Source organism: Corvus hawaiiensis, chromosome 18, assembly GCF_020740725.1.
Source record: "Corvus hawaiiensis isolate bCorHaw1 chromosome 18, bCorHaw1.pri.cur, whole genome shotgun sequence".
Taxonomy (NCBI): Eukaryota; Metazoa; Chordata; class Aves; order Passeriformes; family Corvidae; genus Corvus; species Corvus hawaiiensis.
In genome coordinates, this window is record NC_063230.1 from 7521434 (window position 1) to 7541132 (window position 19699).

At 48.4% G+C, this 19699-nt stretch overlaps 2 protein-coding genes across 7 annotated transcripts in view; both read left to right on the top strand.

Moving 5' to 3' along the window:
- The window catches only part of SEPTIN5 (septin 5), a 42693-nt gene extending 38875 nt beyond the window's left edge, over positions 1–3818 (top strand). For all 6 annotated transcript variants that reach the window (XM_048322662.1, XM_048322661.1, XM_048322663.1 and 3 more), the window contains one exon: positions 307–3818. In XM_048322662.1, coding sequence (XP_048178619.1) covers positions 307–363 — 57 coding nt within the window. In that variant the 3' untranslated portion in view covers positions 364–3818. The remainder of the gene's footprint in view (positions 1–306) is intronic.
- A 95-nt stretch (positions 3819–3913) lies between these two features.
- GP1BB (glycoprotein Ib platelet subunit beta) lies at positions 3914–7875 on the top strand. Its single transcript, XM_048322670.1, has one exon. It carries the CDS (start codon positions 6393–6395, stop codon positions 6981–6983), a length of 591 nt encoding a protein of 196 aa, XP_048178627.1. The 5' UTR covers positions 3914–6392; the 3' UTR covers positions 6984–7875.
- Positions 7876–19699: the final 11824 nt, after the last annotated feature.

Here is a 19699-nt window from a genome sequence, read left to right on the forward strand (position 1 = left end):
GTCTGTGCCTCCTGGGTGTTAGAGCTGGAATCCAAGGAGTTTCTCCAGGGTTGCCCCATAGAGGCAGTCCTGAGGCTTCCCGCTCCTGTGTCCCACTATTGTGGGCTCCTGGGATGGAGGACAGGGTGTGAAACCTGTGGCTTCCTCTGTCAGGGAAACATAGCTCCATTCCACCCCAGACACAGGTGCTTCTGTGCTCAGGCAGGAGTTAATACTCTCTGAGAGATTCCCTTGTCAGCTCCAAGGGGCTGCCCCAGTGTGTATCCCCTGGTCCCTTTCTGACTCTCTCTTCTGTGTCTCCTGCAGTTACGGCGGATGCAAGAGATGCTGCAGAAGATGCAGCAGCAGATGCAGGATCAGTGAGAGGCAGGTACCCGGAGGGCAGAGGGAATCCCCCAGTGACCATCTGAGACCTGGCAAGAGCTGTGAACATTTAGAAAACGTTTCCTGTTGTATTGAGACTTGTGGGCAAGAGCTGCACCCGCACCCTCTAATTTATTAGCAGCAGTGCTGGCTTTTCGACCAGCTGGATTGTGGAGAAGGCTGTTCACTTAACAGTTTACTGATGTGTATTTCTTTTGTAATAATTATTCTTTAATTTCTTTTTTTTTTTTTTAAAGAAACTAGCCTGGGAAGTCTCTAAGGCATCCTAAAAAAAAGAAAAGAAAAAGGTCCCCCTTTCCTATGTACTCTTGTTCGGGAATGCTCTGGTATTTAAAGTCCTGGTTCCTCTGGTGTACGAACTTAAACAGTATCTGTGTCAATGCACGTAGGTGTTTACTCCCAGCTGAGGTGCTGTGCCCCCATCCCTGTTTCCCTTGTCTGGGGCCAGCATGAGCATTGTAAAGGCAGCCATACCCTCCTGTGAGTTTGACCTGCGCTGCTCGGGCTTCTCAGCCTGGGGACAGTGCTGGCCCAGAGAAATGGGGCTGGCGATTTCTCTGTGCACTGACGTGCTCAGGAGTCCTGATGACTGCCTGGTATCCTGTCCAGGTTTTTATGGGTTTTTTGTTTAGTTGGTTGGTTTTGTTCTTCCTATCAAGAAAACTTCAGGATGTTTGCACTGAGCAGCAAGAGACTGAGTGCCTCGAGGTTGGTTAGAAGAAAACTGCTCTCAGTTACATCTTTCTGGCAGAGAGGCTGAGTTGTTGACTATTGCCTGCAAGGAGGTGATGGGAGTGAGCACCTTCCCTGCCATGGTTTCCTTCCACAGCGGGCTGGAGGCATTGGTAGAGGAGCCCCAAGGGTGTTTCATGGTTCAGCTCTGGTTGTCAGCTGCAGTGTGTCTTCAGTGTCTGCTCTGAAAAGCACTGTGGCATTTAGAGTGCTTGGCCAAGACTGCTTTGGAGGGGGTAGAAAACACTAGGGCTGAAATCTAACCCCAAATGCAGACCTGTCCCCTGCCCCCGGGCTTTGCAGTCCCACGAGCACATTGCTGGCTCCGAGCTTCTCCTGGGGAAAGGGGCAGTTTTTGTGGGCCTGTACCCGAGATCTGCAGGCAGCCTGTGTGGGCAGGTGTTGGGTCAGCCTGGCAGGTGCAGGACTGTCACTGCATGGGGCTGAGGACAGCCCAGCAGGCTTGGCTCTTGCTCCCCTGCCCTTCCCCTGGGCACTCAGCCCTTCTCCCCCTCCTTATTCCTTGGCTCTTCCTGTCCTAGTGCTGGGAAGGCTGGTGGGTCTGCTGGGCAGAGATAAAAGCACTCTTTGGGCAGCAGCTCCTGTCCTGTTCTTGCTTCCTGCAGTATTTTTAACTTGAGTCCAGCCAGAGCAGAGCCCTGCAGTGTGATATGCCTGACAGGGCAGGGCTCGCCAGCAGCACTGCCATGCTCACAGGAGTCAGGGCTGTTGGAGGGAGAGACACTTGGCTCTTCCTTCTGACTCCAGGGAGTGCAACCATGGGCTGGGCCCTTCTGCTCCTTGGCTGATTCCTCTGACCCCTTTCCCCTTTTGTATCTGCTCCTCCATCTCTGGCTCTCCCCAGTAGATCTCCCTGGGTAGGAAGCACAGTGTTGGCCAGGAATAGCCAGGCCCTAGATTCTGTTACTAGGCACTGCATTTGTCTGATTCCTCCATGGGGCTTTAGAGTCCTGGTCAGGGTTTGTCCAGGTGGTGAGTAGGTTGGCTGGTTCCAGTTATTCACTGTACAGAGCCTCTGCTTAGCCACAGCATGGGCTGTAGGGGCGGGGGAGAGACCCTGGCACCATGTGGAAGGACAAAGTAAGGATGGAAGCCCTTTGACAGAACTGTGCAAGCTGGGCAAGACCAGTGTTCAACAATGTTTGGGGTTTTTTTCCATGCTCCCCTATTTTGGGCTCATAAGTGGCAGTGCCAGGTGCTGGGAGAGCAGAAGGCTTCAGCTTGACTTCAATAACATGAAGGACCAAGGCACCTAAGAGAAAGTATGGCCTTTCTTTGCATGATGTGCTTACTTGAGCAGTGGAGTAGACTGAAACAGGAGCTTCCTCCAGGTTTTCCAAAAAGATGGACAGCTGAATTCTCAGCTCTTTCTGTGCTAGTATAACAGGAAGCATCTTGAAGTATCTGTCCCCTCTTTTCTTACACTAGTCTTGGTGAGGAGGATGTTTTGTTGCAAATGAGCCCTGTCCACTTGGAGATTTTCCTTCTTCATTCATTCCTAGAAGATAAAGAAGACCCTTTCCCTTTAGCATGGACAGACAGCACCTGACAGCTTTCATGCTGGGCTGTGCACAGAGGTGCTGTGTGCTGGTGAGAGCACAGGGTACGCTGGTCACAGGCAGGCAGAGTTGCTGAGGGTGGATCTGCCCATCCCTCCATGTGGGGAAGTCTCCATCAGCTCAGTGCACGTGGCTCCTACATCAAGTCAAGAGTCACAAGCCTGTTCTCTACGGAGAGCTGAAGCCTTTGGCTACCAGCTGGCAAAGATGGTTCAAGTTGCAGTTAGGAGAAAACACACAGGAGTGAGGCACCAGAGATGGCTTCTACAGAGGGGTGGTGGTACCACTGAAATCATGTGCAGGAGATTCCCTGCTCAGAGTTCCAGAGTTTGGGGACTGCTTGGAAAGGGATTAGAGACTGATTTTGGGGGACACCAGGGGTTCAGATTCTGGCCTGGAAAGTGACATCTGTATATTTAAGGAGTGTGTTGTACTGTGAGATCAGTTCTTACAGTAAGTGGAGAAGAGACTCCTGAACACATGGAGCTTGGCCATGTGGCTCTGGCAGTGAGAAGTGTGGATAGGAAAGTAATTTAACACCTCCCCTCATGCAACCCTCCACAGCCTCACATGCGATCCCCTGCACCCCCCGGCACATTCCCATGCCTCTGCCGAGCTTTGCCCTGCTGAGTGAGTGGCTGCAGGGATGGTGTCTCACTCCACAGCTATCCCAGCTGCAGCTGGGGCTGTCGGTACATCTTGGCCCCTGTGCCTGACAGGATCCATGGCATGAACTCCTTGTGTGTGCTGCTGTGCTGGTCCTGCCTGTGCAGTCCTTGCTGCCTCCTTGCATGCCTCCCCTCAAAGGAGGGGATTCCACTCCTTGTGCTCTGCAATGGCATTTCCTGCTCTTCCTCACAAACTCCACTGTGCTTTAATGCTGGCTTGCTCCTGCCATGCACCTTCCTCACCCCCTGCTCCATTCCTAGGCTCTTTGTTCCTGTCCATCTGTTGGGTTATTATAATTATATTTTTTTGTAAATTTCTGTTTGAACATTTTGTCATTGTGAACAAAGAAAACAAAACCTTTTAAAACATACCATTTTATTAAATGATTATTGTTATTATTATTAATGTTTACTACCTGAATTGATCAGTGAAATAAATACATTCAACAATCCAGCCTCTTTCTGTTTAATTTTCAGCCCCCTTGAGCAGCATTGGTGATACATTATGGGCAGGAGAGAGCAAAACTGACCCTGTTTCTCCTTTTATCTAATTCAGTCAGAGCGGGCTTCAGGCAGGCTTCCTGCATGGGATTTCTGGCCTGTTTATTCCAGAAGCTAGCAGGATGATCTTGAAGGTTCTTCTATATGCAGGCTTCCCCTAGCAGTGGTGTCTAAATCATCAATGGTCAGCTGGCCAAGATCCAGTCCCAGGAAATCCAGTTTGTAAGTAGTCAGGAGAGCATTGCCAAGTCTGTGCTGCATGCAGAGCCACATCAGGTCTGGCTCAGAGCAGCTCCATGCCACAGCTGGCCTGAACACCTGCCTGTGAATAAACAAGGTGCCAAATGCATGAGATGAGGTAAGTTTGCTGAACAAACTTACCCTGCAGTAGTCGAGCTGCTCCTAAGTGGAAAGCAGGCCCTGCAGGAAAAACGGGGTTAGTTTGTTGCCTAAGATCTCTTTCCCACTCTGGCCACCACAGTGAAACAACTGGAATGATCTGCTCCAATTTTGTAGAAGTTTAAAGTTTAATTTTTTTCTTTAGAGCATAAAAAATTTCCCTTGATTAGGGCCACATTCTGCCATATTTTGCACCCTCAGTTCTCTTAACATGAGCACGTTCAAGGCATTCATCATTTCTGTTCTCTAGGATGTCCACAGTACAAGGTAACAGAGTTGAGTTCAATAGGGCAACAGTTTCACAACTTAGTTCTGGTGGCCTTAGGCTAAGGAGTGTAATGTATGCCTGCTCAGGCTGATGGCAGAGAAATGTCTGTGAAGATGTGATGGCCATGAGAAGACATGATTCTGCCTGAATGTAATTTTGACCCTTGGACTTACCTGTTCAAGTATTTGTGTAACGCAGCTTCTGAATAAAGCATGTGGTCAGTCTTTCTCAGTACCTGTGCTTGTCGAGAGCTGTGAGCTCCCTTGGCTGCCTGAAGAGCAGCTCCTCAGAGCACTGTCTTTCCGAGTCTGTTGGCCATCCTGTGAATCCAACTAGTTTTATTTTGATGTAGACAGTGAAATGCCAAGAGTTATATTTTACCCCTATAATGATCATGAGAGGATGAAAGTGTCTGAAGAATGTTTCTCTGGAAAGATGGATGGATTGGAAGATCATTTCTATCAGCAGATCTTTCAGTAATAAGTAGATTTTGTGTCACTGCTTCAAGGGAAACCTGAGGGTCAGCACCCAGAAAGTGCTAGGTGTCACCATTCTGCCAAGTTTTCCTGATGAGATGGGAACCTAAAGGTCGCAGTGCTCAGGGAGTATGGTACAAACCAGTAATATCACCTGCCAGTCTGAAGTGCATTTTGAGTTATGCAACTGAGACATGGTGACGTTTCTATTGGGCTGAGCCTGTGGGCCCAGAATCACAGTTACCAGTACTGGCAGCATCTCTCCCAGCAACTATGTTCTTGTGAGCGGTTGTCAGCTCCCATTTCTTGGAAGACTTGCTCAATGAAGCCTCAGCTTCCGGTGACATGCAGCAGACTTGAAGGAAGGCCTCATGTGGGAGGTGTCCCTGGGATGAGCCTGACCCTTATCTTGCCAGCCAGCTGCAAGGGGATTATCCGGGAGCGCAGCTATGCACACGCTCTTGCACTGACTGGACTGCCTTGAGACCTTTCTCTTGTGTTGTAAAACCAGCAAGAAAGCAAGGATTGAACTACTCTGGTAAGTCAACAATGCTACCTTCTACTCTTTTTTTAGTTTTTAATTGATTGACAATTACAATTTGTCAAGCACAGAAATTGCTGCCTTGTTGCAGGTGTGTGTAGTTGTTCTCCTGGAGAAGTTACAGCACTGGCACAAGACTGTAATATAAAAAAGGCTTGTTGACCCATGTCTCCCAGCACAGGTGATTATTCACCTGCTGGAGCAGGGTCTAGCATAAAAAACTCCACTGGTCTCCATCCTCAGTGGTCAGCACCCTCTCTGCAGCCAATTTACAGTTTATTACTTCTTTTCAAAACTGGAAAGGCTATTTTGTACTCATGGTAACAGTAAATTTATTTCTGAATCTCCTCCTGAAGTTTGCATGAACAAAGCTTTGCTTACAGATGTAATCCAGAGTTATGATAAGGCATGAGCAATTTCATATTCTAGTTTTTGATTCCTTGACAGAAATTTTCTTGGCTACCCTGGTAATGCACTCCAATAATGCTGAAAACACAAGCAGCTCATGTACACTTCTGAGGACTAGTGAAAATGTATTTGATGGCTGCAGCTAAACCTTCCAGTAGCCATGTATTCATATCCCTCTTCAAATCCAGGGTTGGAAGACTGTGAAAATTCCTTCTCCTATAGTGAGAGATCAAGAATTTGCTCTCTATTAACTCTGTTCTTTTCAGAGTTCTCATGTCTCCAGTGAAGGACACCAAATCCACCCAACTTTAGAAACTTATCCTCAGAACAAAACAACAAAAGACCTTGGCTGTGGTGTCAGTCCTAGAGTGTGTGGTGTCTACTTGTCTGGCCTCCCCTCATCCAGTCTCACCAGGGAAGTGTTTGCAGGTGAAAATGAAGAGTGGAATTCTCTTGTCCCTCCTTGGCTTCCTCCCACTCGTGACACCCATATGCCCTGTGCCGTGCAAGTGCACCACCAACATTACCGACTGCTCGTCGAAAGACCTGACTGTAGAAAACCTGCCCGTTGCTTTCCGTCCTTCGGCTGAAATCATCCACCTCGGTTCCAACAGGCTCACCTCTATTCCCAATGGGCTCTTTGACAACCTGAGGAGCCTCCAGGTAGTCTACCTACAGGGCAACCCTTGGGAGTGCACCTGTGACATCCTCTACTTGCGCTCCTGGCTCCAGTGGCAGCAGAACCGGAGCCTGTACAGGGATGTGAGATGCAGCTCCCCAGCGCACCTGGAGGGCCGGATCATCGCCTACCTGACAGAAGATGAGATTGTCTCCACATGCCAGCACTGGTACTGCAGCCTGGCTCTCCTCTCTCAGGTGTCTCTCTTCATCCTCCTTTTCCTCCAGGGTATCTTGGTTATCTTCATCATTGTCTACCTGCAGAAATTTCGGAAAATGACCGCTGAAGACTGGAGCACCACCCGAGAACTAGACCGGCAGGTAGACCTTGGGCATCTTCTTCAATAAACCCTTACAATGATGATTAACGTCACAAGACAGAAGACCATCCTCCCTTTGGGGGTTGCTGTGCCAAGGTCCTGTAGTTTGTGATATTCAGAGGGGGCAATTCAGTACAACATCTAATCCTGACTGCAGTCTGAAGCAGGACTTGAACTGATCAGACACTTGCTGTGTTCCTGGAAAATCAATCTTGTGTTTTTTTTTCAATGCTTTAAATTCTTTAGCATGATCTTGACTGCTTGTCTGAACTGGAAGTGGTTCTGATTTGGTAGACTAAGGAAATAATGAACTACAGCAACCAGAACTGACTCAAACAGCTCATAAGCTCATAGGGGCTCCAGTGCTCGGTTCCTCCTCTCCTACAGTATTCCAGCCATATTTCCAGGATGCTTCTGGTTGTGCTGGATCAGGTGAGGACAGAGGTGGGCAGTGAACTGTTCAAGTACTGAGCTAGGACAATGGAGAAATACAGTTTCCTTCTGCAACCACGGACTGCATTAAGAGCTTTGGACTAGTGTTTTAGTCTTCTCCTGCCTTGCTTTCCCAAGTAAAAGGGAAAGGAAATGCCTTCTTTCTTGATGCATCTTTTCTAATGTTGTTCTGGGGGAGGGAGGGAATGTCAAGAAGCCCACTCATTTTACCTTATCTGGATTTCTTTCAATCTGCTTGTAGTTTTAATACTGATTTCAAGTGAGTGAGACTGGGGCCCTGAATCTTCATGAGAAATTCATCCTGAAGCCAAGAATTGTTTGACTGTGCCTGTATGGCACCTGGCATGAGAGGTCTGGTCTTTAGAGACTCAAACTGCAAACCCCACTTGTGCCTACTGCTGTTTATGGTGTCCCTTAATTATTTTTGAAATGAAACAAAATTGAAATAAAATAATGATGCATAATGATCTAAATGGCTTTTTATTTTTTTTCTATTCTACATTGGGTATCTTGCATGCTGTTGTGCTCCCTGGAGTTCCTCACCCTCAGATTTTGTGCCAAGCAAAACAAATCCCAAGGGCAGGTGGAGAAATTACTGGAGTGCACTGTAGGGTTAAACTTTGGCAGCTGCTGGCTTCCACCATGGGCCAGGAGAAACAGGGAGTTTCTTCTAAAGCCACTGAGTGGCTGCTTATTGTTTTGTGATGCAGCTGGAAAGGAGAGGGCGTTTGTTTGGGGCAGCAGGGCTGTGGGGTGACCAGCAGGTGAACGACCGGTGCCCCTCAGCCCCCAAACCCAAATCGTGGGGGGTCCATTCCCCACTCAGTTCACACATGAATAGAGCTTGGCCACGAGAAGAGCTCTTTGCCTGGGGGCTATGGGCAGTGGTGGTGCCGGGGCAGCTGGTGGCAGGGGATGGGGCAGGTGGGGGCAGTGACCAAACAGGTGGGGCAGTGATGGGACACGGGCCAGGGGAGGGCGGTGACCGAACGGGTGGGGACAGCGGTGGGACACGGGCCAGGGGACGGCGGTGGCACATGGGCCAGGGGAGGGCGGTGGGACACGGGGCAGGGGACAGCGGTGGCACACGGGCCAGGGGACGGCGGTGGCACACGGGCCAGGGCAGGGCGGTGGCACACGGGACAGGGGACGGCGGTGGGACACGGGGCACGGGAGGGCGGTGGGACACGGGCCAGGGCAGGGCGGTGGGACACGGGCCAGGGGACGGCGGTGGGACACGGGACAGGGGAGGGCGGTGGCACACGGGCCAGGGGACGGCGGTGGCACACGGGCCAGGGCAGGGCGCTGTCGGGACACGGGACACGGCAGGGCGGTGGGACACACGGCAGGGCGGTGGGACACGGGCCAGGGCAGGGCGGTGGGACACACGGCAGGGCGGTGGCACACGGGGCAGGGCAGGGCGCTGTCGGGACCCGGGGCAGGGGCTGAGCACCGCCGGGCGACGCTGCCCCGTGGCCGCCGAGCGCCCCCTAGCGGCCCGACGGCCGCTGCCCGAGGCCGCTGAGGGAGCCCGTGAGGGGGGAAGGAGCTGACGGAGCCGCCCTCAGCGGGGCCGCCTGAGGGGAAGAAAGGAGCCGTGGGGCTTCTCTGCCTCAGGCTGCTTCACCTCGGCTCGGCTTAGCCCAGGGGGCTGCGCTAGCCCCAAACGCACCAGGTGTTGCAGTGGAAAGCCCCAGGTGCTCGGGGGCGGCGGTGCGGCTGGAGCTGAGGCGGGAAGATGGAGCCCCGTGGGTCCCTCACGGGCAGCGCGCGGGTGGGGTCGATGGCTGAGATGGACTTTCCCCGTGCTGTGTGTGCCGGGGCCAGCCTGGTGAGGTGAGTGACATGCGGCTCCAACTTGGGGGTCTCCTTCTGCCATTTCCTTGCTGTGCCCCGTGTCCTTCCAGCACTAACCCCTGTGGCATTGGCCTGACTGGATGTGGCAGTAAGGCACCCAAGGAAATGAGGGTCCAACTCAGATTTATTTTTTTCTTCTGGGGATTGCACCATGCTGGACTTTGCCCAATGCAACTCTTGCACCAGTATCCCCTGCAATATCACCATGACCATGACCTCCAAGGAGTGACACAGGTCCACCGAGGTGCCTCCTCTGTGGAGAGGTCCAAATTGGTGCTCCATGAGGCCCCAAATGCTCTCAAATCTGATTTTTAAGTACTGTTGTATTTTAAAATTATTTTTTACCCCTGAGGAACTAACTTTCCACAGGAATAGTGATCCCATTTTCTGACTTGTCCATTCGCCAGAATCAAGATGCAGCTGTGTAAGGAAGTAGCACAAGCCACTGTCATCCCTTCATCCCTTCCTTCTCATTCCTGTTGGTCAATTATACTGTTATTTTAGTATTTTATGCCTGTTGTTTTCCTTTATTGATACATGCAAGAGATGTAAAAGACCCTTTGCTTGCCCAAGACTTTGCAGAGTGTGCTGGCATGACAGAATGAATCCCCAGGTTTGCCTGCAGATTTTTAGCTGAACTTACCTGGGTTAGAGGATGTTGCTGTACATGTGGGCAGTACTGGCAGTGCCACAGGCACAGGTTCAGTTGCTGGGAGAGGCTGGACTGGGAACAGGCACAATCCCAGCCCTGTGACTGCTTAGTCTGTTAACACTGCTGTGGGGTGCTGGAAAACCTTCAGGGCTCAGTGTGCCCAGAGAGACAGAACAACTGCTGACTTTGGTTTTGCTTCCCTGGGCAGGCAGGAGGGCTCCTGACTCTGCATCATTAAGTCTTGGCACATGAAAGTTAAAAAGCCTTTTTGGCTTTGCATTATTTGTACCTGTGAAAAATGTGACCAGCCATGGCACAGTGATAATGAATTGCACTGAGTGCAGAGTGATTTGTGTGCCATGGCAGCATGTCTAATCCATAAATCTAGAGCCTGCATATCTTGCCTTCTCCTGGCTCAGAAATCTGCATATCACAGATGCTTTCTTGCTCCACTACCTAGTGGAGGATCTGCTGGGATGTCGTTGAAGGGAGAACTGGCTTTCTTTCTGAAGGGAGATACTGTCCAAGAATGCACACGTGCTTCAAAGGGGAAGTAGCGATGAAATATGGCAAAGATAAACACAGGCTATTAAGCTGCTTTGCAAATAATTTTCTAGTATCAAGGCCAATCCAAACCCATGACATGCAGGGTTGGGCTGCCAGGCCTGCTGGACAGGCAACTGCATTGTCAAAGGTTCAGATGCTTCCAAGCAGTTCCTTTCTCTGAAAGTTACCAGGTTAAAGAAGCCTGGGAGGCCAGACCAAGGTGTTTGCAGCCTCCATGATGCAGAGCTCCAAACCTGAAGCATCTAAAAAGCAGGTCAGCATTTTCTAAGTGAAGGACCAAACAGCTGGTGGATGACACTGGGGAAGGCACACTGCTTCTTTCTTCTTCCAAATGCCTTGTTTCTCAGTTATCTTAATGGTGACTTCAGCATGTTTTGCAGAGAAAAAGAAGGCTTGAAAGCAAAGCAAGCTGATTTTGGAGCCTAGAGAATTGTAACCCGTAATCCCACAGAGAACACATTTTTCAGTCCTTGTACCATATGGTGATAGTGGTTCTGTTTTGCTTCAAGGTTGCTGCAGGCCCTTGTTTACAGATTGCCTGGGTCCATGTGACCCTTGGGAACCTGCCCCTGTTCTTTTACTTACACTTTCATAGGTTCTGCACCCTCAGGCATGCAATAAAAATATCACATCTGTACACACAGGCAACAACTCATTATCACCCACTGCAGGGATTGGTCACTGGGACAGGCCAATTCCATGCAGCACTTGGAGATTAGGCAGTGCTTGGAGAAAGTATGGAAGAAAGTGCTGGAGAAGCACAGCACATCCCTCTCTCACATAGTCAGAGCTGTGTGCTGTGCGTGTGCCCAAGTGAGAACTTCGAGTGGATGCCTTGGTGGCAGCCTGATCTGGGATTTGTTGCATTGTTTACAAATTGTAAGAGACATTTTTCATGGTCATGAATATGAGGCTACCTGGCCTTTGCCAAGCCCCTCATTTCCCTTCAGGACTGAAGCATGAAGGGCATCTCAGAGAGAGTGCCAAGAAGAGCAGTGTAGATTCCACATCATGGGGCATCTTATCTGTCCTAGGGTACATAGGAAAAAAAATATTTTAGAAATGTTTAGAAGTGGCTTTAACTTTTTTTATGTGTATATTTTCATCTGAAAACAGAGGCTCCCTCAGGTTCGTAGGCCTGATTTTGGGGGGCTTTAATGGAGAGCACAGTTTAATTTAACAAGTTTCTGCAAAAGATTAGTTATCTTGGGAAGCGCCTTGAAAGCAGCAGGTTGCAGGGTTAAGTTCTGTCCTGAAGATAATGTGTGTTTACATACTCTTTTTTCTATGTAAACTTACATGCTCCCTGGAAGGACAGGATAGAGCTCTACTGGAGGACATAAAAGATTTAAGTGGGTTTAGTCCAAAAAAACATCCTCAAATTACCCTCTTAAATCTACAAGAATTTTTTTCCTATTTCTTTATATATCTCATGGTCTGCTTCTGCTCTGAAATGTTTCTAACTCTTGAGAACAGAATATGCCGGGAGGTATTTCTTTGTATTTCCACAGAGGAAGATTAACCTGAGAGTTACAAAACCAAAATGGCAGGAATGCCCTCTTTGGATACCACATGGTTCAGGCTGTGTAGCTGACCTGCCGTCCTCGTCTGTCACAGCTGATGATCACTTCTAACCTGCCCTGTCACAGCTGTTTGGTGCCACATCAGCACAATTCCTTTTGCAGGGGAGCAGCTGTGCTCACTGAAGGAAAGTCTGTCTCCAGAGCCACTACAGTACTGACATGTCACTGGGGCTTGCTCGGGAGAGGGCAGCAAATCACTTTTAATCTCCTGTTTGCTTTGACTAGTAAAATACACACGAGATTTGGGACTGGGAGAGGATGAAGGCAAGTGTGATAGGTGTCTGCCCAGAGGCTGACAGTGATGCTCCAAGCAGAAGACATTGCATAGTTGCCCAGGCAGCAGACATTGCTTCTTGAACCAGGAACTACTAGGTAAAAAGCTCATTTTCTTGTTGATGTTTCAAAGCATCAGACTGAAACAGAGAGGGGGAGGAAGGCGGTCATTATGATGCTGTGGCTGTGGTGGAAACAGGGTTGGTTCTCTGTGGGTATTTAGTCTGATGAGCTTTGGAGGGTGGAAATCCATCCATCCTTTTGCAGGTGGTAGAAAAAGCCCTTGCCCATTGTCACTGAGTTGTGAGAGCAGTGGGTTTCCACTGACATGCCTGTTGAAGATGGGAAGGTGCCTGGAGGATGGGTGGGAGGTAAGTACTCTCAGAATACCCCAGGGCTGTGTAGGACAGAGGGCTCAAAATTCTTGGGGTTGGCTCTGTGCATCTGTGGGACACAAAATGCAGAGGCTGAAAAGCTGTGCAAAGCACCTGCAGAATTTAAATGTCCCTGCACTGGGAGGAGCTGTGGGGATCTGAAATCTGGATCAAAGGACTGTGAAACACCAACATCTCCTGTTAGGACTCCTAGCCCTTGACTTGGTTGTCTCTCACAGGGTATGATAAGGGATGTCCTTGTGTTTGGGGAGCTTTTTTCACCAGGAAATTTTACCTTCAGCATTCTCAAGCTCACCAAGGGATTATGTGGGTGCCCACACTTGCTCTGCATCTCCATTACCTGATCTTTCAACACAGTGTTAGCAAGCTGGTTTTTTTCCCAGGATGAGACTTTAATTCCCTCCCATTGATCATGGCCAAAGAAGAGAGCTCAAATGGAGATTTTATTCCAGAACAATGGCCCCCTTATGTGCTGTGTCGTGATCTCTGTGAATGAACCTGCTGGTGAAATGAAGGCTTTTCCCCGGGCTGTTTTGTACCTCTCACAGGTGAATCTTCATATTAGGTCAGCTGCGTTGATTCCTGCAGGGAGAGAGAAGGGAAGTAAAACATGAAATCTTTTTTCTGTGGGGACATGAGACAAAATGACAGTCAGTGGGACTTGGGCTTCATATTTAGTTTCCATAAATCCCCATGTGCTGCTGGGAATTTGTCCACATTAAAACCTATGAAGTGGAGGGCAATTTCCCTGTGCAGTTGTACATGGTTTTCTGCCATGGTTTTCTTAGAGCACTTCTCTCCAGGTCCAGCCCAAAGCTTCCTGCCTGGGCTGGCTGCTTACTTCTAACCAAACAGCTGTTGTCCTTCTTGCCTTGTCCTCAGCTCTGCTGTGAGCTGCTGCCTATTCTGTTGGTACTTGCTCTTCCACACCCTTCCCACTGCTGTTGGCATTTCCCAAGTTGTATATAAAATACAGCTTGCTACTTTCCTATGTTTGGTTCTCTGATGGCCGAGCTGCACCAAAACCACCAAACATATTAATTTGATCATCCAGTGCAGGAGGCTTTGAAAGCAAGACCTTGGTGTTCTTGATTACTTCCTCTCCTGTCGTCCCCTCTTGCCACTATCCATCAAAAATGGCATTTTAATGATCCCTTTGCTTCTTTTCCTTTTTTCCTGAGACTTCAAAGAGCACAAGAAGCAGCATTGTAATTTCTGTGCTGCCTAAATAAAGGGAAACTCTCTCCAAGTGCTGTGTGTGAATTTCAGTGTGCAAATTCCCATGCAGTTTCCTACAGCACATCAGGTAGTGTTTTATATTCTGTCCATTGCTGGATGTGGCCTGATCAAAAAAAAGAAAAGACTGCATTGGTTTCTTTCTGTGCTGAGACAAGTAAAGAGATATGCTTACATCAGGTAAAGATGGAGAGACAGGGCATTGTATTGTCTGTAATTTGAAAATATATAATGAGATTTATTTTCCTGTGTGTATATCTGAAAGGAAGCTCCTCAGTAAGTGCAGAACTCTGTGGTGGAGTTCACACTCTGGGAGAAGTCAGCTGTGGGTAAGTTGCTTTGTGTTGCAATAATCCAGTGGCCTCCTTTGTGTTCCAGATGTGCAGGGAAAAAATAATTTGGAGATGCAACTGCTGAAAATGTGTGAAACCTGAGGGCAGTGGAGTGAAATCCTAGCCCTGGTCTGTTGTGCCATCGACTTCAGTAAAGCCAGGGTTCACTGAAGGAGCCTTTGAAGCATGTGCTGGGCCGTGCACACAAATTGCCAACAGGAATCTCTTTAAGAAGAGGAGGGAGGCCCAATGGTGGGGCAAGAGCACTGGATTATGCATGTCTTGGTAGTATAACATTAGTTATATACAGTAAGGCAAGTATTTCTAAAACCACAGAAAGCATCTGAATCCTGTCAAAATGAAAGAAAATTGGGATGAAGATTGGGCACTGTATTCCCTAAACTTGTTCCAGTGATTAATTAGCTGCGGAAAAATTAGCATGTAATTTCAATCCCCATTTGTCTGTGAGTTTCCAGCATTCCTACCTTGCCTTGTCTTTATCTGTAGATGTCTGCAGGGCCCCATGTGCTAGGCACTCTATGTTCCCAGGGATGGGAAATTGTGAAATCCATGTGGGATGGGAAATTATCTCGGATGTTTCCCATCTTAGAGGAAAAAAAAATCTATCTTGGAAGTGATTCAGCTGAAACCCAGAGCATACAACTGGTGCATTCATCTTCATGCTCATCCACCTGCCTACTAGCAACACACTTGACTTTCTAAATGAAAAATAACTCTAATCCAAAAATTGGAGCTTCAGTATTTGTTAGCTGGAAAACAGACATCTAAACAACGCACTGATTTATGTATTTTTTAACCCATGTCTTAAAAATAGATGCCTATACCAACTGTTCCTTAGTCGTGCCAAATTGAGCATTCATGTTAAAAAATTAGTTCATGGAATGGTTTCCACCAGCTTTGTATCTTACACAGTGAGAAGGCTCTGTCTGCTGAAGTGTCTTTCACTGTGTGTGGTGAGAGAGTGAACAGAAAAAGGAGGATGGGGTAAATGGTCTTTGTTAGTACAACTACCAGTGTCCTCATGGCCTGCTGCTGAGGGGAGGTGGCTTATGCCATGGGGCACTGTCTCCTCCAGAGCAATTCTCCAGCATCCTTGGGCCACGAGTGGATTCCCCCGTGATCCTCGTATGGAGTGAAATGGGCCACTCTCCGCCTGGCAGTTTCCCCTTGGCTTCCCCGAGCCAGGAAGGTCTGGCCTAAGCTCTACAAAGATGAAGATGTCCCTGGCAGGTGTATGGAAGCATTCCCTGCTGGCTGTTCATTTTCTGCTGTGAGCTACCTGGAAAAGGTTTCCTCGCTCAGCTAAGGAAGAACCTCACTGCCGAGCTGACAGCAAACAGCCCTCAGGATGAAGTCTGTGCACACGACCAGGAAAAGACCAGGAGTGAGCAGAAAAAAGGAGTAGAGCTGATGGGCAGTTTCCTGGCAACAAGAGCTTGATCTGGGCCAATTACTGAGTATTTACAAACGCTGAATCATTTGTTGCCTACCGAGCTGGCCTAGTTGTCTCCTCAGCAATTCCTACAGATGGAGAATAAGTGGCAGAATATCAGAGGAGGGTGGACCTGGTTACAGGCTCAGAGAGGAATGCCAGGATTCCCTTGCCTGTCTTGGCGCTCACTTTTTTTCCTCTTGCCCTGCCCTCCTACCTTTCTGGCTAATCCAGCCCTATTTCAGAGCACAGGAAAGGAAGGATCTTCATTTGAATCACTGTACCCAAGTCTATGCCAAGTTGTACATAAAAAAAAGACATAAAATATATTTGAGCTGCTACACTTCCAATGGAGAGGAAAGCAGTAGAACTTGTGGGCCACCATGAGTCCTTAATAGCAAAGCAGCTTTTGCAGGACCTTTGTGAGCAGAAGGAATAAGCTGACGTCTATTTTATTGAGTGGAGTTATCAAGAAAGCTAATCTAGAAAGTTAATCTCGGAAGCTAAATTTGAACATCTGCAAGTGCTTTGAAATTTGTGTGTGAAAAATGCTGGGCAGAAGGAGAGGATATATCTGGTTCAAAGCAGGGGCAACAGTACACCTCCTGCCTACAGCTGGGCTATGCAGTAACTTCTGAAAAACTATTTCTTTGCTTTTGAAATACATTTGACTGCACTAAGTGGCATGGTGTTCTCAAAATGTTTTCCTTGGCTTGTCCAATACCTCCTGGCCTGTGTTCCTTCTCTTTTTCTTCCTTATTCTTTGCAAACAATTCCATTTGAATCTTACTTTCCTTTGTTTAGGTTTAGTATTTCCCTCAAATATTTAAGGCTGTGATATTCATCTTGAGTAGCAAGCCAAGGAATCACAGAAACTCTGTGTTAATTTCTCACCCTCCTTTTGCTACACAGCGGGCAGATAGGTAAGCTCCCCACTTGCTCCGTATTCTATCCTAACACAGCATAAAGGTTTTGGTCTCTTATCTTTTGGATGGTGGGACACTTTGAAATAGCTCCAGGCACTGTTCATCCTTTTCCCTACCTTGTGATGAACCTGCTGTTTTAGGAAGTGTGAGGAACATAATTAGTAAAATAATAACAGCTGTGTCATAGATCCTTCTCATCAATGGATCTTGGATGGCTTTGCCAAGCTGGATACCAGCTGTCACACCTATTGGAAAGATGGAGAAACAGAAGCAGGAAGAGAGCCTCCTCTCCCAGAACACAGCAGCAGCAGAGCTGGGACTGAACACCCCCACATTTAGCACCACCTTCCTCAGAAGTGAGAGGGAAGGATGCGCAGCCCAAGGTGTATCTTTTGCACATAGCTCTTCTTGCTTCCTTCTCAATAACTGGCACACTGGAGAAGAGGGACCATGTTCTCCTGTTCTTCATGGTTAAGCTAATTGCCAAGCTCCCTCTAGGTTTCAGTAAGTCAGAGGATAGAAAAGTTGGCATTACAGGTTGACACCAGGGTCTGGGAAGCAGACCCTGGGCCTACATAGGCAGCTGCCACCTCACAGAAGTCTTGTAAAACGCCACCAGGAGTCTTCTTAAAATACTCAGATCCTAGTTACTTAGAGGAATAACAGGGAACAAGGGCATTTTTTCATGTGTGGTGCAGCTGGGAGCTGCTACACTGGGAAGAGATCTCTCTGACTTTGCTCTTGTTGACCATGAAATGTATCCTGCAGTCTGGCAATGTGCAAAACTAGCAATGGGAACAGAGGTCTCCTGTCTTGAACACACTTCACTCAAGCGTGCACAGAGATATGGGATAGTGTTGTCTTTCAGTGTGCAAGGGAAGCCAAATCCTGCTTTCATCAGGTCTGCATGGCCTTGGAGTAACTTCATTTCTTTGTTATGCCACAGTGATGCACTTGGCTTCCTGACTTGTGAACCCCAACACCCACTGAGGAATGTATCTCCAAGCCCCATCAAGCACTCAGCCATTTTGTCTGGAGGCTGAGGTACGAAGACACGTGTGATGCCCAGAGAAGGGAAGGCAGAGTGCATGCCTGCCTCATATAATACATCTCCACCTATGCCTGGCATGGCTGTGTGTTTTTCTAGCTCTTTTGTGGTTTTGTTGTTCTCCCCTTGCACCCACAAGACCCTGGACTGGCTATCACAATTAACTAAATCTTTCTTGTGTTCCTCCCACAGGACCCAGGCACAAGCCCAGCCAAGCTTTTTATACATGTCTGCAGATGGACCTTTGCCCCTATGGTTTGCCTGGCCCTCTCTTCACCCGTGGCCAGGCACTCCAGTGCATGAAGTGGACATTTTCCAGCCCTGAGCTGCCAGAGTTAATTAACCCTCTGCTAAGGCCAGGCCAGACTTTCTGGGAAACTAGATCCATTGGGCTGTGCATTCCACAAGCCTCTCTTTGCCTGGTGTCTTGTGTATCTGTAGAGGAAAAATCTCTTTCTTCCTCCATATACTTGTGTTTTGGGATTGGAGGGGGCAGAAGCCTGAGGAAGAGAGAAGGGATCAAGTTCCCTAAGTTTCCTTGCTTTCATCAGCTGCCAGGAACTCGCCATGGGAGAAAACCAACCCAAAGCTGCTGGAGATGCGTTGGTTTTTCCTGGGCAGAGAATGCACTCATAGAGTTTTCCCCACCTCCTCTTCCTTGTGGCAAAGTTGTCTTTGTATAAGGCAGCTGCTATAGGTTCCCACTAACTGCTTGACATGACTGGTCATCATGTTGCTGTCCAGCTTAGTCCCTGCCCTCCGTCTTCCAGGAGGCTTGCCCCACTTTCAGAGGAAAGCACAAGGTTTTCCTCTGGGAACTGTTTAATTTATGTGGTTCTACTGGCTGAGCCCCTACAGAAAAATGTTCTTAATGCCATCAGCCTTTGGGGTCATGGGGCCCAATTCCCTTCTGTGCCTTGAGGTTTCAGAGGTCCTTGAGGTACCATCCTCCAACAGCCTGAGGAGACAGAAGTCATGGATGGACTGGACTCTCACTGAGACATGCAGAGCTTCAGTGGCTGTGTTCTTGGGGCAAACTGTAGAGTTGAGTGTTGAATTCTTCCCTGGCTGATCTCTATCTTAAAACAAAGTACCCCTTTTGCACCGTGCCCAGTGCATCTTTGTGTTTTCAGGCTCGTACCACCTGTCCCTGTGCTTCGTCTTGTGATTAGTTAGTGCTGGTGCCAGAGGGAACAAATATGGGGTTGTTCAGGCTCCCAACACATACATGCCTGACTCCTGTCCATATCGTGCGGTTAAGGTCATTTATCTCCTCCCCAAAAGGCCCTGCAGAACGCTGGCCAGAGCTGTTCCCGTTAACTGTGCCTGTCTTTCCTTGTAAGAAAAAGGAGTGTAACTGTGCAGTCTTCCAAAAATAATAATTAAAAAGTATAAGCTTGCATGAAAGCACGTTATGCTCTGGAGAAAGAAAGATAGGGACCTTTTTGACTGGTGCTGAGGGCAGGATACAGAAAGTTGTTTGCTTAATGTGAAAAAAGCCAGAATTTACCTGTATGGTCCACTCCTGTTTGGATAGAGGCTGCAAATCCCCCCTTTCCCACCTAGTTCTGTGAGTGAGTTGCAGTAAATCAGGGCAAGCTGAGAGCGTTTTTTTGTTGGGTGGTTGGTTGGTTGGGGTTTTTTTTGAAAGGGCCTTGATTGTCCAGCTATTTTTCTCCCTTGGTGCTGCTTCATGCTACTTCTGACTTTGATTAATAGGTCTCTGAATAAAACGTTAATCTAACTAGGGGTCCTTGGCCCAGCCCCCCTGCCCTCCATGCCGTGCTCCAGAAATATCAGAGAAAACACACAGAGGTTTTGTCTCCCTGCAGAGCACTTGTAGCTTTTGATTAATGGGTGGAAGGGCCCTGCTCCAGGTTTGTGGCATCTCTCCCGACTGCAGAAAAATAAGCAAAAAGTCACCTAACATGACACAGAGAAGGCAAGTCCCAGGAGCTGCAATGAGGAA

Bases quoted from the DNA above. Each gene is read 5' to 3' on its own strand.
- GP1BB (XM_048322670.1), top strand. From the start codon at position 6,393: ATGAAGAGTGGAATTCTCTTGTCCCTCCTTGGCTTCCTCCCACTCGTG.